This window comes from Cornus florida, unplaced genomic scaffold (genome assembly GCF_030987335.1).
Source record: "Cornus florida cultivar Cherokee Brave unplaced genomic scaffold, ASM3098733v1 CherokeeBrave_3.0.0_Hap2_Chr02, whole genome shotgun sequence".
In the NCBI taxonomy this organism is placed as follows: Eukaryota; Viridiplantae; Streptophyta; class Magnoliopsida; order Cornales; family Cornaceae; genus Cornus; species Cornus florida.
Window position 1 is genome coordinate 11,233,904 of NW_026775572.1, and position 27,653 is coordinate 11,261,556.

At 35.4% G+C, this 27,653-nt stretch overlaps 2 protein-coding genes, 1 long non-coding RNA gene and 1 pseudogene across 4 annotated transcripts; 1 reads left to right on the top strand and 3 right to left on the bottom strand.

Moving 5' to 3' along the window:
- The first annotated feature begins 1,269 nt into the window (after window positions 1-1,269).
- Window positions 1,270-2,983, top strand: LOC132293582 (subtilisin inhibitor CLSI-I-like). Of its 2 annotated transcripts, none has more exons than XM_059791119.1 (2): window positions 1,270-1,560; window positions 2,573-2,983. In XM_059791119.1, exons 1-2 carry the CDS (start codon window positions 1,488-1,490, stop codon window positions 2,788-2,790), a joined length of 291 nt encoding a protein of 96 aa, XP_059647102.1. In that variant the 5' UTR covers window positions 1,270-1,487; the 3' UTR covers window positions 2,791-2,983. The 2 variants fall into 2 exon arrangements, with proteins under 2 accessions (XP_059647102.1, XP_059647103.1); XM_059791120.1 differs by having other exon boundaries at window positions 1,280-1,560; window positions 2,582-2,983.
- A 908-nt stretch (window positions 2,984-3,891) lies between these two features.
- LOC132293583 (L-type lectin-domain containing receptor kinase S.4-like) lies at window positions 3,892-6,401 on the bottom strand. The gene has a single exon (XM_059791121.1). The coding sequence runs from the start codon at window positions 6,207-6,209 to the stop codon at window positions 4,119-4,121; it is 2,091 nt and encodes a 696-aa protein (XP_059647104.1). The 5' UTR covers window positions 6,210-6,401; the 3' UTR covers window positions 3,892-4,118.
- A 2,548-nt stretch (window positions 6,402-8,949) lies between these two features.
- LOC132293584 (ribulose bisphosphate carboxylase/oxygenase activase, chloroplastic-like) lies at window positions 8,950-11,755 on the bottom strand (annotated as a pseudogene).
- A 2,688-nt stretch (window positions 11,756-14,443) lies between these two features.
- LOC132293585 (uncharacterized) lies at window positions 14,444-25,138 on the bottom strand. Its single transcript, XR_009477865.1, has 2 exons — window positions 24,598-25,138; window positions 14,444-15,054 (listed from the first exon to the last, which is right to left on the bottom strand). It is a non-coding gene; the product is annotated as an uncharacterized LOC132293585 (long non-coding RNA).
- Window positions 25,139-27,653: the final 2,515 nt, after the last annotated feature.

Genomic DNA, 27,653 nt, shown 5'->3' on the forward strand with positions numbered 1-27,653 from the left:
TAAGCCGGCTGATGAGGTTTCATTGATGATATTATGAAGACCATGTGTTGCAATCTCTGTCACTCCAGCTATTCTGAATTTTTCATTAAAGATGAAACCATTGTCATAAGGGACTCCACTTTTAAATATTTTATTTTTTTAACTTGGACAAAGGCAATGACACATTTTTTATACTTTTAATACACAGCTGATTTTATAATTATTTTTTTATATTAAAAGAATGGAATTTAATGGAATTTAAAATATATTATGGTTTAATTAGAAAAATAATATAAATTTTAAGATAAATAAAATTAGCAAACATTTCGCAATTAGTTACTTGATTTATAATTGTGTGGATAAAATGAGTAAAAGGTATTATTTATATATAACAATATATTATTATTTTTTAACGAATTCTTAGGTATTCATTTTTTAAAACTTTTCATATTGTTATGTTTGTTTCCTGCAAATATAAAATTTAGGATAATGCTTAACTACTCACCCTTTGTATGTTCCAATAACAATTTACCACATCAACTTTAATAAAAAAATAATCCACATTATTATTTTCTTAGATTAACCATTGAATAATCGTGAGTTATTTTTTTTATTAAGTAAATTGTTATTGGAACACTATCTTAAGTCAAAAAGAGTACTGCAACTGTAGAGCTGTAGTACAATCATGGCTAGAGTTTGTTCGCTTCCCAAAATTGTTGGTCTCCAAATAAATATGGATGGTGTTGTTGGGTAAAATAATATTGATGAAGTTGTTAGGTAAAATAAGAATATTAAATAAAAAGACTATGCTTTCACAGGACAATTTTATTTTTCTTGTGTTTTGTGGAAGAGACATTTTGGAGAAAATAAAAGGTTACAAGAATTCTAATTTTCTATAGCTTTTCCTTTTCTATTTAACCAAACTATAAAAAAATAAATAAAAATAATAATAATAATAATAAAATTTACTATTTCCTTCCGGTTGATTCTATCACTAATTTAAAAATCAAGTGATATCACCAGAAGTTCCTACGGTGTAGCTACGATGGGCTGGTGGGTCAATCAAAGTAGAAGTTGAGTTGTTCTGCCCCAAAAGAATTTAAGCAATGTAGGCCCATAGGCTTAAGTGGGCCTACATTGATATCCTCAAAAGTTGATATTGAACACTATTTGGGCTATATATTTTAGAAAGGCCCTTAACAAACATAATAGCATCGGAGTCATTGTCCAATACTTGTGGGCTGAACCAATCAATCTCTCTTCTCTGTCGCTTTCGCGACGACTCCGTCACGACATGACCTACAGAGGTACGTTTTCGTGTCGGACGGCAATTGGCATTTCTTGGTAAAATCAAAGACATCTTCTGATCCCAAGTTTTGTCTTTACCTATATGTCGATTGTAGATCGATTTGTTTTTATATAAATAAATATATATGTATATATACCTACAGAGAGATTGTAGATCATACAAACGCAGAATCGAGTACTAGTTATATTTGATCCTTATTATGGCCGAGGAGGACAATCAGCAAACCAATATGCCTCAACCTGATGATGAATTAAAAACAATCCCAACACTAAGTAAGTAGTTCTTTATTTCTTGCTCTTTTCTGTGACATTAAATGAACACAACAGCCATTTGATTCATGTGATAAGATGCATCATGAATTTTTTTGTTGATGATTATCATTTTCCTAAATTCATAAAATTTGGGAATCAAAAAATGTTTTAATTAGTAGAACTATAGTGCTTTGATTTCTTTTTACTGTATCATAATTTCTTCTCGAAATACACGACATTCTACGAAAGAAAGACCTGTTTTTACTTCAAATCTTCACTCAAAATAGTTTTTACATGTCTATTCAAGGCATAAAAATGTCCTACAATCCTTTTGCTTTATTACTTACAAGTGTAAATGTTGTTGATATATAAAGCAAAACACATGTTATATGAATTGAGGTGTCAGAATTCATATGCTTAGACAAGATATATGTGGTAAATTGGTAATATTATTAATTTTTAACTTGTATATGTTTGGGTTTATGTGTGTAAATGCGCGCACATACGCATTTCTTACCTAATCGTAATTAAAATGTTAGTACTTGGTTCTTAAAAAGATTATTATCTCCTAGCTAGTAGGGTTATTTTTTATTTTTTAACAAATCTTGTTAGTCAAAGAATATCACTTAAGAATTACAGTTTACTTGGTATATTAATTATAAAGAGGGTCAATCATATATTTCTCTAATATATAATAATTCAAATTGGGATTTCTTAAAAGAATAATTATTTACTTAGTAATAGAATTATTAATTATGCACCTAGAAATCAAGTTGTTTTCTCAAAAGACAATAAATTATTATTATCATGAATTTACTAAATGTTAATTGTTAAGAGGGTCAACTGTAAGTCTGTAACTATGGTGTAGCTTGGGCAACTAAAATTTAACATTTCCACACGAGGTTCTGTTAATTGACCTTTTTGAAACTTTTAGAGAGAATGTCACTTAATATTTAAATATCCTAACATGACATATAGTACTAGTATTGCTATTTTTGTGGTGATAATTTGATAAGTTGTTTGTTTAATGGAGTGGATTCAGGATGTCACACAGTTTCAAAAACAACATGGCCTGAGGTGGTGGGCCTGACAGCAGATGAAGCAGAAATGAAGATAAAGAAAGAGAAGCCGAGGATTCAGATTCAGGTGGTTCCACCGGATCATTTTGTGACTATGGACTTCAGAACAAACCGAGTCCGGCTATACGTCGATTCCTCAGGAAAAGTTGTCCAGCCACCTCGTATTGGGTAGTTAAACTTTATCATTTTCTTTGAAATAATCTCATTTCCAGTCCTTCCAATAATGAATCTTAAAAGACCTTCATAATGTATCATATGGAAATGGTGATGATTGCTTGTCTTGTTTACAATCTGTCATCCAACATCTCCATCCAAAAAGTTGTGCATTTTAAATCCAATGAAAGTACGTTTGTGTTGTGATTTTCTTTGGTTTTTCCTCACCTGGTGGGTGTTGTGATTCCATGATCAGATGTGTCTTGATTGAATATAATTCTTGATGGCCACTATTTCTTGGGATATTTTTCACTCTTTGGTTCGTCTTTTTCTATTCTTTAAGGAAAGAAAACGCTAATAAGATCTGAACTAATTTGAAGCACTAAAAAATGGAAACAAGTCTCTCAAATGTATAACCTGTAACTAAATGTGAAAAGGTTAATGTTGCCTGTTTCTTAAATGATACTTTTCTTCTTTGGAAACACAAACACCTATGTCGAGAGAAAACTCACATTTGGTTCCTTTTGCTTTTTTTTATGTTACCGTGTTTTTATGTGTTAGCATAGTTTGGGTCAATATTTTAGTTTGATATTGCAGAAAAGAGAGGTTTTATTATTATTTATTTGTTTATCATCGTTGGAGTCCACAGTCTCCACACCCAACTTAACCACTCTCCTCTCCTCATTCTTCCCCCAAGTGGCCAACCATATAAGAAAAGTTTGAGCATGCTTTTTTTGACATTCATTTGAACATAGCATACAAGTCAAGTCTATCAAGTGAAGGTATTTGTATTTTCTACAAGCAACTGTTTGTCCCATGGATTGGTATAGGTTGTGTACCAAATGGATGTATTTCTTTTTCCCCCATTTCACTTTACCTAAAAAAAAAAAAAAATTTGTTTGAATTATTGGTTATGATATGATTGACTGCAATCAGTAGATAAGATTTTGGAGGAAATCAGGCTTCAAGGATAGGCATCTGCTATGTCAGAAAGCACAATTACATTCAATGATGTCCGGTACTATTGTTAATAGCCGTCTAAATTGTTGGTTCAATTATGGTCTTCAACTTTCAAAATGTGACATCATGAGTCTTGAATATATTGAGCATTCCTATGATATGAACAAGAGACTACATTCATTTCATTTCAGATGCTGCATTGTAAGACACTAAATTGTAGCAGATGCTCTGTTCAACCATCACTTTAAATCATTTACAGGGAAACGTGGAGGAGAACAAACAAATGTTACAACTTGGCAAGTAATTTGAACTTTGTATTGAAGAGATAAAGGAAGAAATTATCAAGGCTTTAAAACTTTTTGAACACATTTTGCCTTATTTCTCACATCATCTGATCAACTCTGCCATCACTTCACTGCTATCTAGGGTTCCTGAATTGTGGAGAAGTGAAAGAGGCGAAGTAGAAACATCACGGTTTGCCATGAATGAATAGGACGAGCTCACTTTGTCAAATGATGACGATGATGCATAAGAATCAAACCCTTCCACTCCACCCTTCTCTCCACTGTGTGCACTCTTCCCTCCACTGCGTGCAGTGTAAGGCGGTTTAAGGTCCTCTGGAACCCTAACCTCCCCTTCCAAGTACCCAACCACTTGCCTCATGCTAGGGCGCGCCACAGGCGCGTTATTGGAACACATCAACCCCAACTTCAACACCATCACAACCTCACTTTCATCAAACACACCCTCCAATTTAGGGTCTACTACATCAATGATCCTCCCATGTGTCCATTTGTCCCATACCCAGTCCACCAAAACCAACTGTTCAGGCAATGCCTTGGATTCAATTGGCCTACGTCCACAAACAACCTCAAGCAACAACGCACCAAAAGCAAACACATCAGACCCTGGTGTTGCCTTCCCTGTCCGTGACAACTCTGGCGCAAGGTAGCCCAGCGTGCCCACCACCCTAGTCGTGCCCGGGTTCGATCCATGCTCGTGCAATCTTGCAAGCCCAAAGTCACCAAGTCGACCATTTAATTCCCCATCTAGCAGCACATTACTAGCCTTAACATCTCTGTGTATAATAATCTGTTCATATCCTTCGTGCAAGTACAATAGCCCCGAAGCAACACCTTTGATAATCTTGCACCTCTGTTCCCAACTCAGTATCGATTTGGGTTTGTCAAACAAATGTTGATCTAAGCTTTTATTAGGCATAAAATCATAAACAAGTAGTAGGTCACCGCGACGACGACACCAGCCCAATAACTGAACTATGTTCCGGTGACGAAGCCGGCCAATGGTAGCTATCTCAGACACAAATTCACGCAAACCCTGCTTTGATTCATGAGAAATACGCTTCACAGCAACTTGGGTTTTCGACTTTCGCAGTCTCCCTCTGAAAACTTGTCCAAATCCACCATGCCCAAGAAGCTCACTGTGCTTGAAGCCTCTAGTGGCTTGCTTGAGTTCTTGATATGAGTATCTATGCGGACCAACTTCGAATTCCCAAGCTTCAATTATGTCCCTGTTTTTCATTTTCCTGTAGAAATAAATAGCAACGAAGGCTGCACCAATTACAAGAATAAAAGACAAAACGGTAGCAACTAAAATTAGAGTGGTGTGTTTCTTCTTGGTACTGGGTAGTGGCACAGATGGGAGAGAACCTAAGTTGAGCGATTTTGTTTGCCCATTCATTTTAAAGCTCCAACCCAATATGTAATGGGAGCTAGCAAGCAAACCAGTGGAAGCAGAGAACCCAACGTACATCTCTTGCTGGAGAATCGGAGAGAGATCACAGTGAAAGGACAGGATTGGTATTCTGGGTTTGGAAGAAGAAGGAGAAATTGTGACATTGATAAGGTTTGTAATGGAATCGTATTCGATCCATGCCATCATGGGTTTTCCACTCTTGAGACTCAGATTTTGCAAGCTTGAATCTTCCGCAAAGTAGGCTGCAGGAGCTGACTGATTGGATTCCATGCCGTTGATGTCGATGCCAACATGGTTGCTGTTGATGTCTTTGAACGGGAAGTCTTGAACGGTGTCGAATTCGACGGCGAAGAGATGGTTGGAGAATTTACCGACGGTGGCGGAGTTGAGAAGTCCCAAGTACTGACTCGGGAGAGCGGATTTGAGGTCTTTGGAGGGCGAGATTGCAAAAGCAAGGCCGTGGCCGCCGAGTTTGGGGTACTCGGGGACCATGGCGAAGGCGAAAGAGGTTGTGAAGGAGAAGGCAGAGCCAGTGGTGGAGTTCTTGAACTGAAGTGGTGAGAGATAGAAACCGTGACCCAATAATCTACTGGTGTCGTTTGTTAGTTTCAGTATGCCATTTTTGCCAATCTCTGCAATTCCAGTCAAGCTCATGTTGGCCCTTGCTTCATTGAATCCGCTAAAGAAGAGTTCTTCTACTTGGGATGAAGCTGGGATGGAGAGGCAAATGAAAGAAAAGAAGATTCTGAGAAAACCAGTCATGATAGATGGCTTTGATTGATGTTAGAGCTTTCTTGAATCAAAAAAATGTTTTAGGATCTGCTTTGGGTTTGGTGACATGGTAGTGAAACAATGAAGAAAATTTAAGTATGTCACGGTTGAAAGAAGATTTTTGATGGGGAAAGGTGTGTTGCTGCTAAAGAGGACTAACCAAACCTATACGGCATTAATTAGTAGTCAAAAGATTTGGGAATGTAAAAAAAAAAAGATTTGAGAATGAAAGTGGGATTTGTGGACCACACCGTATAGTTGCGGAATAGAGAGAGAGAAAATTGCATAATCTTGTGAAGTGATGAGGGCCACACAGTATTGTTAAGTGATGAGGGCCACGCAGTAACATACAACATCAGTACTACTCTGAATAGGACCAATCAATACACAGGAGAAGGTAATTCCAATGCAGAGACCCTTCTTAAATTTATCAATTCATTAATAGCAATATTTAGTATTTTGTAGCTAACTTATTTGTTGAAGATAAAGTGCATTGATTAGAGTAGTTCTACAAACTAAAGTCAGATGAAAGAAATTAAAGAATCATGTGGTTGCAATTAAATAAATTAATTAATTAAAGCAGCATGGATTTTTTTGTCCATGATTTAAAATTTATTTTGGTTGCGCGTGAATGCATGAATTGGAGTTTTGGAATTCTTTCGTGGGTTATTTTTTTTCAATTTCGTAGATTTTCATTTTAAAATTTCAATTTCATGCCACCAAAGAGAAGCATTAATCTCCCTCTTTCTTTTTTTTTTTCTTTTAACTTTTGAGATAAATTTTAAAGGTTAGAACAGCTTATATTACATGAAAAGAAAAGCAAAGTCCCTCAAAAAAATCACTCCATATATCCCAGAATCATATGCACTAGTCATTTTTGTACACAAAAATAAGTGCACATCCCTTATCATCACATTTCAAGCTTCAAATTCCAAACCAATCGGTAGTATGACATGTTGCCCAAATACATTGTAACGAGATCATAGAACATACTACAGTAAGTGTTTGGATAGCTGATATCATAGGGGAGAGAATAAAACTCTAATACTAACTTCAGTCTATGAGTCATAATACAGACAACTCGCACTGTTTTCGTATGAGTGGGACTTACCAGATTTCTAATCACGTAAAACAGTTGAATTTGTGTAATGTGTTCGGTGGGATATTAACTCATTGGGGTAGCTCATGAAAGCTTTTATTAATGGAACTAGGGGCTGTCTTTTCGATGAGCAATCATACATATTCCTTTCCTAGAAGCAAAAACAAAGTAAAAACAGCATCTTTAGACCCATCATGTCATGTGATTGTGGGTCAACCAGACACAAGACACGATATGGTAGGCGCTTACAACTTGTGGCATGCTTTATGAATTTTGTGAGATTGAAAAATCCAAATTGTTTCTAGATTGATGGAAATTGATGTGAATTGAATACCAAGCTGGCCTACACATACGAGGACCACGTATCGTTTTTTTCGGCTTCTTTAAAGAAGACTATAAACAATGTATATATGTCTAACCCTTTCTTGGTCTTAGACTTCAGCATAATATTGAAAATTGGGAGCTAAATTTCAAACCCACTTACTCTAATCATAATTTCAAGTGGAGTGCAAGCGTTTTTAAGAATGCGACCAGAGTCAACTTACTTGACTTATAAGACAAAAGTGGCGTATATATATATATTAGACACTCAGTGATAATTAAATAATCACTTCATCAACTCTAAGGATTTTGGTTTAATGTTTGCTAAACTAATGCTGAGGGAATAAAAATCTTGAATGCCACTATAGATGATTCAGATTCATGTTTTAGTGGTCATACATACGCCATGCATGATTAACTTGTCTTAGTAATTTTTAATTTGGGGATTCAAATTTCAAATGAGTGACTCTCTTTTGTATATACTTTTTCTTTTTCTTTTGCCTTTTATCTTTCTCTTGCTTTTCTAGTTTCATAACTACTACAAACTACAATGAATTATTAGCTCTAGTGGATCAATCATAAGGCCCTTCTTATCCATTTCTTATTCTCGATTAGTCAGTTACAAAGACACACAGAATGCTCAACCCATTCCTTTCAACACCCGCGCGTGCAGAGCGCACTAGGGTTGTTTCTAGCGGTATTCCAGTTTAGTTTGTGTGTGTGTGTGTGTGTGTGTGGACAGAACTTGATACATTTGTAGTTGTAAAAATGATTATTGATATTTGTCCTCTAAAGGCCTAATTGGCGTAACAGTTGATCTTGACACTTTATTAAATTAATTTTTACTTCTTTTTTTTTGTACTAAAATTTGCATGATGTTTCATAACCTTCATTTTAGAGTAAAGGTGCAGAAAATACAGTGTGTGATGTTATTCTGCATTATAAGAATAGCTGATAAGGGTATATGCATAGATATGCACCTTTGAATGAAACTTAAGGAATTTCCCTATCAGGTCAATCACTTAGTTGCGGAGTTGTGGTAACTGCACTCTTTAGAAGCTGAGCCTAATCAAACACTATCCAGTGCCAAGCATGCCACGCCACCTAGCAAGGGACTTTGGTGTTGGAGTTGTTCAAAGCCTTGTCCTGTTTTCTATACTTATTTTTAGGAAAACCAGAAGATGGTCATGGTGGTACTGTATAAATCATGTTCAGTCATAATGTTTTACTTATTGCCCTCTCAATTCCTTTATTAGGCTTAAACATCATTGCTAGGGAAATGGTCAAGCTGCATTACTTAGGACTAGACATATATGTAGATTAACTATTTTAGGCCTGCCTCATGAACAAAGCTGCATGCATAATACCCGATCAAAGTTACTGTTCAGCATTCGCCAAGTTTGAATGAAGCCCGTCACAATTGCAACTATTTTGGTATGTCTTATTGATGTGATACTACTGTGTTTTGGAACTCTAGGCATCATCGATCAATCACAACACCTCTTGTAATTATAGAGGGTGAAATTAAAACACCATAAAATGCAAAAAATGGACTATTATATACAATAGCTGAGTTGCACATACTCTTTGATTGATGCATCATTTTTGACTGAAAAATAAAATTGAAAAAAGAGTATACACTATAACACAATTAAATAGAGTTGACATAATTGATTCCATTTTTTTTTTTAGTGGCTAATATATTGTTTGACATAATGAATTGCCTAGGACAAATCTAAAACTGACACAGGCAGCTCTCATCATCATCACTCCTGGTAGTAGGATCAAAGTTTGTTGCAGATGGATCTGTGGAGCGCGCCTTCAGGGACATGAAGGTTAACTTCGTTGGGATGCTTTGCCTGCATCCAAACAACATTGAAAAACAAACTTTTCTCAAATATTTATTCCATCTTAATCCAGAAGCCAAGGGTGCTAACCATAGAAAGTGCCTCTCTTTATCTCATCTTCGTTTGCATCTCCGAGAGCAGCCTCTTTCAGGTACTTGTCAGACAATTGGACTCTCTTCACATTCTCCTGCTCTTGGACAAGCATGTTTCCGTACTCGAGCAGCTTCTCGACAGTCATCTTTGGTTGATCGAAAGTTGGGGGTCCCTCCTTTGAGTTCACAAGCCTTTTCCCAACATTTTCAACCCCAATTCCTGCAATCCACTTCCTCACTTCATCATCATACCCTCTTGCCCTGAGGGCACCAAAGAAATCTGCATACAAACACCAACATTGAAGCTTAGTTTAGTTCATTCTGTTTGTTCTACACTCAAGTTTGTTATCTCATATTGATTATACTGGAATAAAATTAAGTTATTTCTGCCGCTACTTCCAATACTATTCACCTTGATATCAACATTTAGCGATATAATTTATTGTGGAAGATGTAATTTATTGAATCTTACCAATAGATTGCCTGGGGAAGGTGTCAACAAGATTGACAATGCCCTCCATGGGAACATTGTCACTCCGAAAAATACCAGTGCAGACACCAATCCGGTCTTCCCTAGTAGGTGCCCAGTAGAATTTCTCCATACGACCATCACGGATGAGAGGAGCGTATAATGTGGAGAAATCATTACCAGTGACTATGACAGGAACACGGGGATTGTCCCCCTTATTGTACATACCAGGGAGCTGAACATTGGTTGGATTGTCAGCAATGTTCATAAGGGTGGCATTCACCATCTGATTGTTGACTGTGTATTGGGTGGTTCCACCAAGCCTACCCGCTCCTGCATCAAGATCATTGATGAAGAGGACACACATTTTCCCTTTCCTGATGATGTCTGCTGCCTCGCGGTACCTTTGCCTAATCAATTTCGCTGGCTCTCCTGCATTCCCGCTTTCCAATTCTCCGGCACTCAACATTATGGGGCTGAAATCTCGTCATCACAACACCAAATCATAAGGATTAAACATGTACATATGCTAAAGGTATGGAATTTCAACTCTTCTTCAAAATATGCATATGATATGCCTTCACACTCGATCCAAACTCACTTGATTCCCATTTTGGCAAAGACAAGCTCACACTGGAATGATTTCCCCTGACCTTTGCCTCCCCAAATACCCAAAATCAGAGGTATCTGTATCGAATTTCCATAAAACATTCAACTTCAAGAATGAACTCTGGAAAGTTTGAGAAATTTAGTGAAATACCTTGATATTTGGCAGATCCATGAAGTTCTTGGTGATGTGAACAACAAGCTTGTCCATAAAAGCCGGAGCAATATAGAATCCATCCATATTATTGTCCATGTTGTATCTACATAAATTAGTTAAAACAATATGACATGATCAAAATCAAAGTCTTACATAAGTTGCATAAGATTAATAAGACAAACAAATATGCAAACAACTGCCAAGAATAGACTACAAACTTAAATAAATTCCAAATTAAAATAACTTACTGGCGAAGACCAGCACTGTTGTATTCATAGGAACTCATGACTGCATAATGAGTACCACTGTCCATAGGAGCTTGAAAGAGAGTGTCCACCATTCCCTTCCCTCTGGTGATGTCCTGTTGGTCATCAGACACGTCGAATGCAAGACCTCTCCATCTGTCATTGGTGGTCTGCTTCTGCTCATCCACTTCCGCGACAACCTTGAAATTACTGGATGAAATCCTCTGGCTGCTGGCCTTAGAGCTTACTTTCTTTAAATTATTGCCGAAGAAGGCAGAGTTCGGAACTGAAGTTCCAGTACCAGAGCCATTCAAGTTCAGCTGCAAAACAGACGTTCCTTTCTTTATAGAAAACAAACCAAAAGATTTTGAAGAAATCATAGATTCCATGTCAAGTCAGCTGAATTCTAACAAACCCACAAAATAAAAATCCAAATAAAACTCAAATTGATACTTCTAACATTTTGTCCAACAAATAGTAAATAAAATCAAATGAAATTGAACTATGCTAAGCTAATATAAAAACTTCAATGGGAAATAGAATTGTTTCTTCTGCTAATTAATTTGATTAAGTTAGGGGAGAAAGAGTGAAGAGTCAGAGGCGTCAAGAACAACAAGAATGATGGGCATATAGGTGCAAACACACAAGTTTGTTCGATGATATCAGAAAATATGTAAAAAATTAAAAAATAAAAATAAAAATAAAAATAAAAAACGCACATATTCACGTAAAGGGTGAGAAAGGGCGGGAATTTCGAGTACTGGTGGTATGTTGACAGCTCCAACGGTTAGGATGGGCGTGGCCATTTCGCGTAGATTGATGTAATAAGGAAGCTGACAAAGTGAAACTGAAAACTGAGTTCGATATTTGTCTTTGCGTAAAAGAGAATGAGAGTGGGTTTATATGTGTGTATATATATATACATATAAACACATTAGTGATGGGAAAGTTGCGGGTGGGAAAATTGTGGAGAAAGTGAAATGGAAAATCCAAATGCTGTGGGATTGGCTAACGAATTTCCAACGGCCATGCAAATGGGAATTGGCTGCATTAGGTGGGCAAGATGAGGTGGACATTGGTTTTGACATCATTTAAATCAGTACACAATGGAGGCTGGCATAAAATAAAAGCAAAATTGGAGGTTTTGGGGGAGTATACTGGCTTTGAGCTATTATTTTTTTTTATAAATGATGAATAAAAACTCGTTCAAATAGGGAATTGTATGTCGGTCACAATATGGATGTACCAAATGTTTATATCATAATAATATCACTGAAAGGTACTAAATTTAAGTAGTGGTCCATTACGGAATGGTGTTCAGTGTTGAAGGATGGAGAACAATACCAGAAATTTTGACGGAAGCAAGCGGTGGTTACAATAGAAAATATATAGATACGTATGAAACAGCGTTTTCTTTGAGAAGCTTCTCTTGTGATGATGTGATATAGCAATTCGGATCCATCCTTTTTCTGGCTAAGTGATAAGACAGAAGATAACAATTCACGTGGTGACCTCAGAGAAAATATTCTAAAAACCGTTTCGCGATGTTAACGTGTCACCGACTTGTTGCATCTCATTCCAATTTATTTATTTATTTATTTTTTATTTTTAAATCATGTTTGGATATGAGGCAGGGGTGGTAAAATGGGTAATGACTTATCATTTCGTCCGCATAAAATAAATATGGATAAATCATTTTAAAATATGGATCAAAATAAATAATTCATATTCAACTCATTTTTATAGAGGATTAATGGATTGAATATGGGTCATCCATTTTGACCCATATTTCACCCATTATATAAGAGAGACAGTTTCATATTCTCTATTTGACTCAAATTTACCTTTTCTTCCTCTCTAAAATTCTCTAACACCATTCCAAATTCTCTCTCTCCCACTTTCTTTAAAATTCTCTCTGTATCATCCTTTTTCTCTCTCTAAAATTCTTGTAGTACTATAATCTTGTTCTATTACATTCACAACACATATACAATGAGAATTTACAATTATAAATAAAATAAAATAATATAAATTTAAAAAAAAATTAAAATAAATTAAAGGATTTACAATTATCCATACATAGTTTTACAAGTTTTTATACATTTAAAAAAAAACTACAATAATGAGATTATCCAAAATAAAAATATATATTTTTCCTAAAACGGATTAGTGGGTTATGACAAGTTGACCAGACCTATTTTAACTCAACCCATATTTAATCCATTACAAATGAATTAAATATGAATCACAACCCATATTTAATCCATTCATATTTGACCTTACTCAAACCCGACCCAACCTGCCCGTTTACCACCCTTAGGATATATCATATATTAATTGCTGCGTCTGGTGCTTTTTGTAGTGGGCAGCCTCTACTCTTTACTCACACTCAGAAATTTTTACATAATCAGACTATATGATTCCAAGTAAATATTGTCACGGGTCATTGATCTTGAGTAATTTTTAATCTTAAGAAATGGCAATACTCTACCCAGCCCACCAGCGTGCCAGTAATGAAAGCCCACACGAGAGAAGTGGATCAAGGCCTGTTAATTTGATGGGCTAAAACATTTTCATCCCTACCCACAAAGTGAATGAGTTGAAATATACCCTAAAGGACTCTTTGGGACAGATATGAGCTGTAGATTTTCTACATGTTCTCATTCAGTTTTATTCTTCATGTCATTTGATTGAAAATTAATTTTAACCATGGTAGGTACACCATTATTGGATCTGTCCACAACCCATCTCCCCAAGCATCTTTTAGGGGATGAGAACTCAGTTAGTCAACTCTTAAAATTAATGTCAACCCATTTTTCTATTACTGTAGTATTTTTATAATTGACAGGTAATGAATGAACTAAGCCTACAAGTTTAAATACTCCTTGTCTACGGAATAATATGTGTATGTGCTAGTTGATTGTATAAAATTAACAATCACCCTCAAGACTTTCATTTACAAGAATTGCAGGGTGATCAAGATTCGAGGCACAGCTTTATTGTCTGTCATATTTCAGCTACTTAGTAAAGTCAGCAGAACTTGCCTTACTCTCCCCATCATCCCAAGACATGGCCTCAATTGGTAGGAATGCCAGGAGAAGTATCTGCTGAGGTGATCAAGGCTGAGATGCCCATGCTTCATGTCCAACTCATCCAAGTGATCCAACCACCCTATGGTCTGACTCAAGATTATAATCCGAAACGAGTTAGGATCCTCATTGATGGTTTCAATCGCGTCTTTGTTGCTCCAGCCATTGGTTAATTTCCTAATAAGGTCCCTTTCTCATAAGCTAGCTCCATGTATGCTTTTTCCGTCCTTCCATTTTTTATTTTTTTTTGGTATGATGTTAATCATTGTCATCTACCATGTCGAAGAAGATATGTAAAGATTAATCTAAAATAAAGAAAAATGATATTCAAGTAGTCAGGTTATGCTGCTTTTGACATAGTTGGCACAAACTTACTCGACTTGTAAAGCTTGCCCAAAAAAAAAAACAAGGAAAGGAAAAAGAGAGAGAAACTAAACATCAATCATAAAGATGTTCAGTAACAAGAAGACAGTCTAAATCGACAGTGCTCACTACCATATGTAGCTATAGATTTGTTAACAAAGTGATTTGCTCAAGGCCTTGGATATCTATCGATGCAAATAGCAGATTTAAGCAGCTTCAGTGAAGAGAGTGCCCCTAACCCTTTTCATCATTGCAGAGACATTTTTCATTTCCGGTCTCTCTTCTGGTGCCTCACTTGCACATGATAAACCAATTTGTATGACACATTTCAATTGATTCGTGCCCCAAACCTTACAATATTCCATCAATTGCTCATCCAGAATCTCCTCCACTCGATCAGGAACTGCTGCTCTTACCCACTTCTGAAGATTCAATTCCCCAATGAACATCTCTTCAGTTGGCCTCTTTCCTCATATCAATCTCGAGCAAGAGTATTTCATAACTGTACACATCACCTTTTGTCGATACTCCACCACCAAGACCATACTCTACATTAAAAAAAACAATAATTATATTTTAAATCCATTTAACTGTAACCACAAAAAGTAAGAAATAATATTGTTAAAACAGAGGAGATGTTGAAACGTCGAGCCCTGCTAGGGGCAAGATTGTGAGTGTGTGTACGTTTGTTTGAACTTTTAGGAAAAATAAAATGCAATAGGAACAAGAGTAACTGGTGCAATGTAACCAATGGATCCCTCTAAGCCAATGGTGCTACTCATATGAGTATTAGAGAAAGATAGATAAAGCATTCTTGCCAGTCCAAAGTCTCCAACATGAGCAGTCATGTCTTGATCAAGTAGAACATTACTAGGTTTGAGATCACAATGCACCACTGCATTTTCACAGTCATGATGTAGATACTCCATTGCCAATGCAACATCTATGACTATCTCCAACCTCTGTTTTAAAGTAAGCCCCTGCTTTTGATCTCCATTCTTATGGTAAAGCCATCTCTCCAATCTTCCATTTGGCATGAACTGTAGAACCAGTGCCTTGAATGTTGAATTTGAACAAGCATTCAGAATTTTGACTAGATTTCGAAGGTGGATGTTTCTTAAGGCTTCACACTGAGCTAGAAAACTCTTTGTAGCTCCACGTTGATCCATGTTAAAGACTTTTACAGCAGCCAAAGTCCCATCTCTCAAAACTCCCTTGTAGACACAGCCAAAACTCCCTTCTTCAATCAAACTCTCATTACTAAAATTATTTGTTGCTGATTTCAGATCATCGTAGGAATACAATCGGTGAGGGCCTTCAAATGAAACTACATCACTGATCATTGGATCACGTCGCTGTCGCTTACTCCTTTTCACTAAAAAGATGAAACTCAATACCATGATAACACGTATAGCTGCATGAAGTATTTGAGGACCAATTCTAATATCATGTTTTTGTATGACTGGTTGGTGGCGGTGGTGTGACTGTGCGCTGGCGGAGGTGGCTAGGTAGGGGGTTGTGTAATGGCAATGGTGGTGAATATATACTATATTATATGTATACATATATTTTTATATATGATCCTTTATGGTGTATTTGTTTACATAATATGATATATTTAATTCTATTTATTTTTTCTTGCTAAGATCAGTAGTGAGGTAAGCATATAATTGCGGAGTATATAAGAGTGAGGGCAATTTTGTATTTTTATAGTGAGAGTTAAATGGGTGTGGAAGAAAGTTTAATCTTAAGGGTATTTTGGAATTTTTATAAAAAAATTAGTGAAAATTAGGGCAATTTGTACCAAACTTTGAGAATAAAAGAATTTATATGCACTTATTATTTAAATAGGGGTATTTCTTGCACATTTTGTATATAACAAGTAGGACTGCAACTCGGGCGGGTCCAACCTGAAATAACTTGAGCCCAGCCCGAAATTTTGTAGGCTTGGGCAATATTTTTTTAATTTCAGTTCGAGCCCGGGCTATATATTTTGAGCCCGAATTCAATTCGGGCTGGGCTTGGGTTGATATAGATAAAGCCCGAAGCCCAACCCGAGCCCGAAAATATTATATATATTTATAATTATTGTAATACTTTTTATTTTTATTTTTCTGGTGGCCCCACTTTGACTTAGTCATTATAATGACCAATGGTCATTTTGCAGACCATTTCCCTTCTCTCTCTCTCCTGTGAGTTACTCTTCTCTCCCTTTATAATTTCTTTTTTTTTTCTTTCTTTTCACCATTCAAAGCTTGATCCTTACCATTCTCTTAGGTATTTGATTTTGCCACTCAAGGCAAAGTTGACGAGCGCGTCGAGACCTTCGTTTTGATCGGAGCAATTTTCAGTTTGAAGCATCCTTGGGATTCGGATTTGGGGCAAATTTGGGGTTTCATTGAGGCTTTGCTTGGGTTGTACTTCTTGTGAGGTAGGGGTCCTTCTAATGCTTTAAGTTTTGTCTTTTGATTTAGCAAATTCCATCCCTACTTATTAAATTTTTAGAGTTTTAAACTTTGATGTGAAATTGTTGTTTTATGTGTAAGCTCAAGTATTAAAGCATTACTTGTTTTAAATTTTGTATCAAAGACTTGCATGATTTGGTATATGGAATTTGTATTGATGTCTAAGGGATAGTTTAATATTGGTGTGTATATAATTTTATGTTGAGCATACTCATAGACAATTCTTGTAAATGCCGTTCTTGAAATAATGATGTGACTTGTTGTATTAAATTTTCAAAGCATGCTACGATCTTGATTAATTGCTATAGAATGCCTTGATTAAGTTCTTTGAACTATGACTACCATGTACATGTATTAATGTTATATTGTTAAGATTGATGTTTAATGGACATAATATGGTGCATTGCATGACATGGCAAGAAAGGGGATGTGGAAATGATTTAAAAGGGAATTTTTTTTTTTAGAAAGTAAAGTCTTATTTTAAAGAGGGAAAATATTTTTAAAAAATGAGTCGGATTTCGCGAGTCCGAGGCTAGCTTGACCTAGAGGGACCGCGACCCGGTGTAGGGCGTGAAAAAGTTGATACTAGACCCTTTAACGGTTGCCAGGCTTTGCCAGAATTGGAATCGGGGATAGCTATCAATCTCGCCTCGATAAAGTCAGTTAGCGGGTTTTTGAAAAGTGAATGTTGGGTCGGTATGGACCAGATTTTGGGATGGGTGCATCACATTTCATATCATGCACATCATTTTAAAGAATTGTATTATGTGTTGAGATTGTTGCCTATTAAGTTGTAAATGTTGTACGGACTTTCATTGTATGACCTCGGTTTCTGTTCTATCCATTTATATGTTACGTGGGTCAAGGGAGTCCAAAACTGACGCCTTATGTAATGTTTTCATTTTTTACCATTTTTCAATTTCGAGAATTTTCTGTTTTCGCAAGGGCATTTTTGTCTTTTCTTATTTTGTGTACCGGTCACCATGGAGTGTGAGTTCAGGACTCTTAGAAATGTAATGGTGGTCATTTTAGCATTTTTCTATTTTTCTGGTCGGACGGTCCCATGTGGGACCCGTTACTGGAATTGTTAGGTACAGGGATTTTCGTTGGGTCCATTTGCAACTCATATATTTCATTTTATATGTTTTATGTGGTATTTATATAATTGTGTACATATATATTTGTGGTGCAAAAGAAAAGTCAAAATGAAAATTTGGAGGTGGGCCTCATTTTCCACTAAATAGAATTAGTGGCCAAAAGGCCATCCTTGGCCTCATTTCATTTTCTCTTTCCCATAAGTTTTCCTTCTCTCTCTCATTTCTTGGTTTCCTTTTTCTTTTCTCATCAAAACTTCAATCTACAATTACTTCTTCATCTCTTGGAATTTTTGGGTGCCGTTTGCGGCAAAACGGAGAGCACGGCAAGATCTACACATTGATGTAAGCAATTCTTTATTTGGTGCACTCTAGGGATTTTGAATTTGGAACCCATTTTGGGGATTTTTCTACAAAATTGAGGTAGGGGTTTCTAATTCTCAATTTCTTGCACCTTTGTGAATTTTTCTACAATAATTGTTGCAAAGCATGCTTAATTTGAGTTGATTGCCTCTAAAATGATTAAATTGTTGTGTATGAAATTCATGATTATATGTATAAGTTGATTTGTGTGAAAAACATGCTTAATTGTTGATTTTATATGTTTATATGCATAGTAACTTGTTAGAAATCATTATGTGGATACATGTTGATTTTATGAGTTTATGAAGCTCCTTATGTCATAGCATTTTAAGGCATTAGATATTCATGCATATCAACAGGCATAAAAAGGGGAAGCAATTTGATTTAAAATGAAAAAGGGGCTTTGGGAAAAAGTTTTGACAAAGTGGTTTTGAGAAAACCTGGATGCCGAGGAGGTACCAAGGGTCCGTGGTGTTAATGTAACCTAGAAGGAATTAAGGAAATCACCCTAGTGTGGTTGAGCTATTTGAGCCCCATATGAATCCGCGGAGGTACCAAGGGTCAGGGACAATAGCCAATCATTCTCTTGTGTCGCCGAGAAATCACCAAAGGACAGGTTATATTAACGGTTTTGAAAAGTGATGGATGGTTTTGAAAATGGGGAGTGACATAGCACGGCATTGAATTTCATAGCACCACCTTGTTCATTAGGACTTGAAACTGATTTTGTATTTCTCCTGGTATAGCATGATCTCGTTCCCTATTGTTCTATTCATTGTTTGGATTCACGGAGTCATAAGAGGTGTGTCTTAGGCACCATCTACTGAGCAATTTGCTCACCCCTTATATTTATGGAAAAGAAATGACAGACGACAATCCACCATAGCCTTAGCTTGGACTAGAAGACTACTTTTGGTTACTTTTTTTGTAATTAGATCCTATTTTGTAAAGCCTCGTATAACATATATAATTTTTGTAACTTGTGGTTGTACTTATAATTTCATGATAGCTAATGTTGTAAACTTGATGCAATGTCATTACAACACTTGTGAATCATATTGGGATCATGTATCGTATATTAAAAAAAAAATATTCAACTGAATAGAAATTAGAAAGACATTTACAGCTTGTTCGAGCAGGTTTTGATCTATTTAAAAGCTCTCACATAAACTAATTGCACACTTCTGAAAAATTACTGCATTTCAGTAGCAGTTCTCAGTTTATAAAGCCAGCTTGCCGAACTTCTCATTTCGGCCGATCGAACCATCCAAAGACCTCAGTTACTATTTGGTTCACAACCGGCTGACCGAAATGGCCATTTCGGTCGACTGGTACAGACTTCATTCCGGCCGGCTGAAGCTCCATTTCAGCTGACCGAAATGAAGTTGTTATGTGCGTTTTGTTTCCCCTCTTGCATGATCATTCTTTGAGTCTTGGAATGTTATTTAACGCCCCTCTTAAATATATTTGTGACGCAAGTATGACGTGTTGACCTTAGAATGATGTTTTGACATGAGAAATGACGGGAATGACTTAAGTAACCTCGGGTTCGGGTAAGGACCCGATTAACGGTTCGGACCTCCGGGTTTAGGTCATTACACCTTAGGCGTGTTCTACTGAGCCTTGTGCTCACCCCTTATTTTAACAATTTTTCAGGACACGGAAAAGAAGTAGCGGACGACGTTCCTCCACAAGTTTGGACAGATTAGTGGATTGTTACGACACATCTTATATATGTGATTTTATTTTTTTTGTATGAGTCTTAGGATGGCACATATATCGTGTATCGACATTAGAATTGACCATAGTGCCTTTAGACGACCTCGAGTTCGGGTAAGGACCCGGTTAGCGATTTGGACTCTCGGGTTCGGGTCTTTACAATTATATTTAAGTCACAAGAGTGTAGTAGCTAAGTTGGTAGTATTCTTGAAATTTATACTTAAGGTTTTAGGTTTAAGTCATAGTTGTAGCATTAATTGATTTATTTTTTACACACAAATTCTTCTGAGATGGGCTTAGTGCGGGTTCGGGCTGGAAAATTATGTATGGGCTGGGCTGAAGATTTTCTATATGGGCTTAGCCCGAGAAGAGTGTCAAGCCCGCCCAATCCTATAATACCCTTGATTTTAAAAAGATAATCTCGGTATTATTTTAGTTATTTTTAATTGCATTTTTAATTGTTTATTTGATTTCTTTGCTAATTGTTTACTTGTTATATGTTAATTGAATTATTTGTTTAAATTAAATTGTGTGCTAAAATTATGTGTATTCGATTTCTTTGTTTAAATTAAATTGTATGTGATGGTTTATATTTGTTTAGGAATTTAATTATTTTATTTTATTTTATTTTTATATATTTTTATTTTTTTAAAGTATTGGATATGGATAGTAGTAATGGACCAACCAATTGGATCCCATGGACTATTTGGATAAGGGGTTTAATGGGTACGAATAATTACCCATGGATAGTTGTATATATATGTGTGTGTGTATATATATATATAAATAAAAGGAAAGTCATTTAGTAATAATCTGATGTATATTTATGTATTATATATAAAAAGGAATATACATAGATTATACATAACATATATTTTAGTTACCTTTTTAGTATTTAAATTTTATTTTATTTTTTATTAGTTTGACTTGGATTGGGAAAATGAGTAGGGTTATTATTTAACCTATAAATATATAATTATAGGGTTGGAAAAGGGGTTATAAATATATCACGTAGTATATTTTAGAGAGAGAGAAAGAAGGAAGAGAAAGAGGAAGAATGAGGCTAGGGTTTTTATTAAATCCTTAAAGGCAAGTTTTAATTCTTCTTTTCTCCTTTGATTCATACCCTATGCATGCTAGATTAATTCTAGATTCTTTAAATAAATTAATTGAATCTAATTACAAGAATTTATTTGGAAATTTCAGTTCATAGGTTTTAATTTTGTGATAATTTTCATGTTTTGATAAATTAAATTTTCATGTGTTGTAATATATTATGTGTTGTAATATATTATGGGTTTAGCATGAAGTAGTTTGTATAAATTAGGTGAAATTAAATTTGGTTCATAGTGTGTGCGCCGAACGAGGGGATTATTTTTAGCATGAAACAGTTTATATATATATATATTAGATGAAATCGGTGTGTGTTTCCTTCGATGCACGCCGAACGAGGAATTACTATAAATATGAATCAGTTTATTGCTGTGAGGGAAATCAGAATTGTGTGTGTGTGTAAGCATGCCGAACGAGGCAAATTATAGTTTGGCATGAATCAGTGCAATGTGAATTCAAATTTTGGGTTTTCTAAAGTAAAGCAATAATTGATATAATGATTGATATCATGATTTGGTTTTCTAAAGTAATGATTGATACAATGATTGATATCATGACTTGGTTTTTTTTTAGTAAGTAATGATTGATATAAGATTGATATCATGATTTGGGTTTTTTTTTTAAAGTAAGTAATGATTGATATAATGATTGATGCTTATGTCCACTATATGTGCGTTTTGCATGTTGCCTACTATTTAGGTTGATACAAGTCTAGTGATGTTTCTTTAGTGTGTATATATCTATATATGGACTATTTAGTTATTGTTAAATTAATTAGGATGTGTACGTGTATCGGGTCTCTATTTAGGATGTAGTAGATTAGAACTTGTTTGTGGACCTGACCCACCTTTATTTTTCAGGTGTTCGTCAGTTCCAGTCTTAGAGATTGTTCGTGCTGAACAGAGACAATTATTCACTCTTCCGACTCTACGTAGGACTCTTCTTCATGTTTTAGTTATTGGATTTATTTCAATTCAGTTATTTCAGTTAGGATATTATTAGGGGTCCATAGTATGGATTCCCAAGTTGTAATCTAAATAATTACTGGTATCAGAGGATTAGAGGATTCTATTATGGGATTTTTAATTATTATTTATTTGAAGATTATTAAGTAAGGATTTATTATTCAGTTCCCGTGACTTTGGAATCGAGGGGTATCAAAAACCCGCCCGAGTTGTAGCCCTAATAACGAAAGATTTTTTTGCACTTAACCCAATTTTAAATATATCCTCGGTCCACATAACTTGAATTGATTTTATTAAAGGTAAATTAAGAATATTATATATACTTGTATCAAAATTAATTTCAAACTTAATTTTAAGTCATGACCGGCTAACCCAATTATTTGGGTGCTAAAATTGTGATCAACGAAATCATGCTCCAGATCAAATAATAATTTCTACATATTTTGAGATGCTTCAAATTTTCTTTTAAAGGTCAGATCTTCATATAAGTTTGATTGTTGTTTTCAACTGAAAAGATTAAAAAGCTATTACTTTTTTCGAAAATTAAAAAATATACGAGTATTATTTTACATCAAAACTCATCACAGTCGCTTTCCGTGTTTCGAATCTCCAGTATATGCTTCCAGGAAAACATATCAACTCATCACACTCAAATAATAATCGTGTCACAAACCCAAACACGCAATCAGATATGTACTCTACTCGGCATTTTCATTTATCGATCGATTAAAATCGAATTGGGGTTATACAAGGTTTTTATTTGGGTTTGGGTTTTATGAATGGACGATGAAGTCTCTGCAGCAGAGACTAGAGTCATGGATCAGAGACCAACGGATGAAGATCTTGAAGGTCCTGTGGCCTCAATAATGACGGACGCCCGTAAAGTAATCATGGACCAACGGTAAAGAACAGAGGAAGAGGATTCAGAAGGAGTACCAACGAAGGAAGAGACAGCTTCATGAGCTTTCTAGTGCCATCAAGGCCAAGTCGATTGCTGATTTACAGGACATTCTCTGTTGCATGGTGCTCACCGAGTGTGTTTACAAGGTTCAATTTTTTTTTTCCCCGAAATGTTTGGAAATTAGATTGTTTATGTACTAGAAACATCATCTATTGGAGTTTATAATCCCCTTGATAGGCATTTAGTGGTTGTTTGGAATCAAATTACTGAATTCGTCGCTTTAACTATGCCATGTTCTGAAATTCTATTAAAAATTTCATGCAGTATAGTGAACTCAACTCTAAGACTGGAATTGACTAGGAAATGAAAATATCAACAAAGAGCAGGTTAAACCCACAAGCATGTCCTCTTTACTACGACACAATCAGAAAACCGATAAACAATCCACCTCTAACTAAAACTCATGCAAATAGCTATATAGTTATACATACATATACACATTAATAGACGATCACTATGTATAGGAAATCAACTGAAATAGATAGTGACCACTCAAAACTCACACGAGACGGTCAAGTGTCCCAAAATCCTACCCAGGAAATATATCTTTTATACATGCAATACATCCCCAGCAATATACACATCCATCCTAAAAACTGATTACGGGGCAATGAATACTCACATCAAGTCACATAGATATCAACAATATAGTCATATCCTTACATTAGCACAATATAATATCAACAACATAGCCATATCCTGATAATGACACAATATAAATAAGACTAAACTTATTAGCTAACTCACCTACACACACCCAAACATTATAGCCATATCCTTACAATGACACAGGATTCATATAGTCATAGATCATATCATAAATCATAAATACATCAATACATATGATTATAATCATAAAACATCTTTTTGTATTTATTAACACAATTGTAGCATCTACAAGGAATAATTACAAAACATACTAATATATTTTATGCATTCTAATATTTATACAAGTCCATTGATACATTTACACCTCACTTAGAACAGTTAAAACAAAACCAGATAGCTAAACATAACCCTTCTGTAACAAGGAGAACCAGTCGACGGATAATCCAGTTCAGTCGACCGAATTGCCCAAACCGGTCGACCGAAACTTGGGCGTGTCATCTTTATCGCGACCTAAGTTTCAGTTCTATTCTCCTTCATGCATTTTAGGTTCCATATGATCTCCACAATTAATATAACATATAACACATGCTTTAACAATAAAAAATAGAGATTTAACACATTAATTCAGGGGATTAATCACATTCATATATATATATATATATATATAAGAATGCATATACAATTTAGGTCTAGTTCATATAACGACAAACATGTTTAATTCTTCTATTTTTAATTCCTAAAGTTTAGTATGTGAGGTGTAGGGTTTATAGATTCAAAGGGAAATAGTAGAAGTAAGACTTACCTTAGATTTTCGAATCCAAAATCACATCGCAAGCTCTTTGGTTTTCTTCTCTAACTCCGGCAACTGTGGGTTATCGTTGTCCTTCTTCCTTGCCAGTTTCCTTCATTCTTCCCTGCTCAGCCTCCTTGTCTTTCTCTCGGCTTCACCCTTCTCTCATTCTCTCTTGGTTTGTGTAGTGACCTACGTGGACGTGTGAGGACCGAGTATTTGTTTTTTTTTTTTTTTAATTTATTTTAAATTACATTACCATTATTCATGAAATTGTGGTGTTTATTTTATGTTTGTAAGAAATTATTTTCATTTATGGGACATTATTGCATTTTGTTATGTTATGGGGATTATGGTTGACTAGTTGGTGAGATATGTGTGGATAAGAATGTGTGTGATATGTATATATGTGTGTGTATAGAAAGAGAAAGTGGATGACAAGCCAAAATCCTCACATTCTCCACTCCATCACTATTCTCTCTTCTCTTTCCCTTTATTTTCTTTTTCATTTTACTTCAACCATTTTTCCACCATTTCACCTCCAACCTTTGATATTTTGAGCTTGCCATAGAAGGGATAGTTGACGGGGACATCGGTAGCTAAAAACCCCTAAATAAATTTTGAATTTGGAGCACATTCTTCCTTTGGAGTAGCTAGGGTTTGCTCCTAGCTTAAGGCAGGGGTAGGGATGGCAACGGGGCGGGTTTGGAGTGGGTTTACCTAAATCCATCCCCGCCCCGTTTGATTAATGGCAACTCCATACCCGCCCCGTGCCCCTCGACGGGTTAAATTTTTATATCCATCCCCGCCCCAACGGTATACAAATTGTTCTCATATCCATTGTTGAAGGGGCGGGACGGGGCGGAGCCCCGGCGGGGCGATAAAAATTGCCACCACTATGTTTTAATACAAAAAGCCTGGAAATGGCATAACATATATGAATCCCAATAAAAATAAATAAATAAATAGCATGCTCGTAGCATAATTCAAAGAACATAATCAACAAAAATAAGGGTTTAATACAACCAAATCATAACAAGTTCTAAGCTCCAACTTTCCACCATAACCAAAACAAAAGCAAATTTACATCCCAAATTATTCAAAATTGAAGTCTGAAATTAACAAAAGATAACAAAAACACAAAAACTGATTTAAATCCCTTAAATGATCTATTGGCATTTGCAATCTCCCATGTCTTCCACAGTGTTCATGAATTAATCAAAACCTGAAAATTATGAACAAATGAATCGTTTAATACATAAAAAAATATCAACAAATTGAAGAAAATAAAATTTATATGAAAACTATAATTCTAATGATCATCAAGCAGCCTTGAAAAACAACAATCTTATGTTCAACACCGGTGTGCTAAATTGCTAGCTTGTACCAGTTGTACCTTTTCAATAAAAAATACAAATGTTCGTTACAATTCGTGACCCCTTGCCTCTCTGTTCATCAATTAACACATATGCACAGACAGCTTCACTAAAATGCTTCATTAAAGCCGCTACTGATGTTGAGAGAGAAAAAGAAAGCCAATGAAAGAGACTCATCGCTACTCCTATAGAGACAAATTGGTGTCTACTACTACTTGATAAGGTCTGGTGTTCCACACAAATTTCTGCATCTTTTTCATGCTCAATATCTTCTGTAACTATCAACTATAACACTGCACTCTCCTAAGTCTGGATAATACAAGATAAATCAAAGTATAGTAGTACTAATTAGCACACTAAATTTTAATTTAATACTTGCATAACTCATGTACTATAACAATATCAGATGAGATCAAAACAGATCTTCTTTTAGTAATTGATGGTGACTAATTGTACAAAAAACTATACATTGATTTAACAATAGTTAATATTACTAAACTGCAAAAAGGAGGAGGAAGGAAAAAAAAAATAAAAATAAAATAAAAATAAAAAAACTATACCTTGAAGCCTTTTAATCTTTTTCTTCATCACAGATTGTTAACCGAGAGATTCCAGCAAAAAGAGTTGATGCCGATGCATTTGCTGCAAAACAGTGTAAAATTTTTAAAAAAAAAATGAAAAAGAAAAAAACTAAATGGGACATTCAATATAAAAGCATATTTAAAATTTCATTACCTTCTAGATCATTCCACAACCAAGATTGAGAACACATCAAAGCCTCTATAAGGCCAGGACTAAGTCGATTGCAATGTGGACTCACCAACCTACCACTTGTACTAAATGCTGATTCAGATGCGACAGTTGATACTAGAATAGCCAAGATGTCTCGAGACATCAGCTGCAATGTAGGATACTTACTCTTATTTGCATCCCACCAATTTAAAATGTTAAAATCCATGGTGCATGGCAAGACGGGTTCATCTAAGTAATGGTCTAACTCTGATTTCACATTCCCAATCCTTGACAAATCACTAACAATTATATCATACTCGGCATAAATGTCCCATTCTTAACTTGTAGAGCTTGAAGATGCAGCCAATCCACTTAGATCTTCACTTAGACTAGTTCCCTCCTTACTTCTATCTTGATACTCTTGAAGTAAATCATAACATGCTTGGCGTACACGATCTTTTTGAGAGAAATATTTATCCCCGTGTATCCTCTGAAGAACATGCTCCAAAAATGTCATTTTATGCCTTGGGTCTAACACTATTGCTATTCCTGCAACAAGATGGCACTCACTCCAATACTTATCAAATTTCTCCATCATACTTGCTACCATTTTTTTTACCACCTCGTTCTCACAATTGCACCAACTACGCAATGCCAATTTTACCTCACAAATTTTTTGGAAAGAGACAATTTGTGGTGACAAATCGAGTCCCAGAGAAAATTTCAGTAATAGAATAAAATAGTTCCAATCTCCGACAAATTTCTTGTGCTAAGCTCCATTCCTCCTCCGATGGCAAAGATGTATAAAGTCTCTCACGTTGTTTCAATCGTGGAAACACATCCTTATAACATATAGCTGTTTCAAGTATCAAATATGTAGAATTCCATCTAGTTTTGCAATCAAGAGACAGTTTTTTATGGCATGGATTTTTTAATTGACTGGCTGCCTCCACAAATTTT

What these genes read in the sequence shown, in the direction of transcription:
- LOC132293582 (XM_059791119.1), top strand. Translation starts at nt 1,488, where the DNA reads ATGGCCGAGGAGGACAATCAGCAAACCAATATGCCTCAACCTGATGAT. An exon ending in AAAAACAATCCCAACACTAA is followed by an intron (nt 1,561 to 2,572) that starts GTAAGTAGTTCT and finishes TGTTTAATGGAG; the next exon opens with TGGATTCAGGATGTCACACA.
- LOC132293583 (XM_059791121.1), bottom strand. Translation starts at nt 6,209, where the DNA reads ATGACTGGTTTTCTCAGAATCTTCTTTTCTTTCATTTGCCTCTCCATC.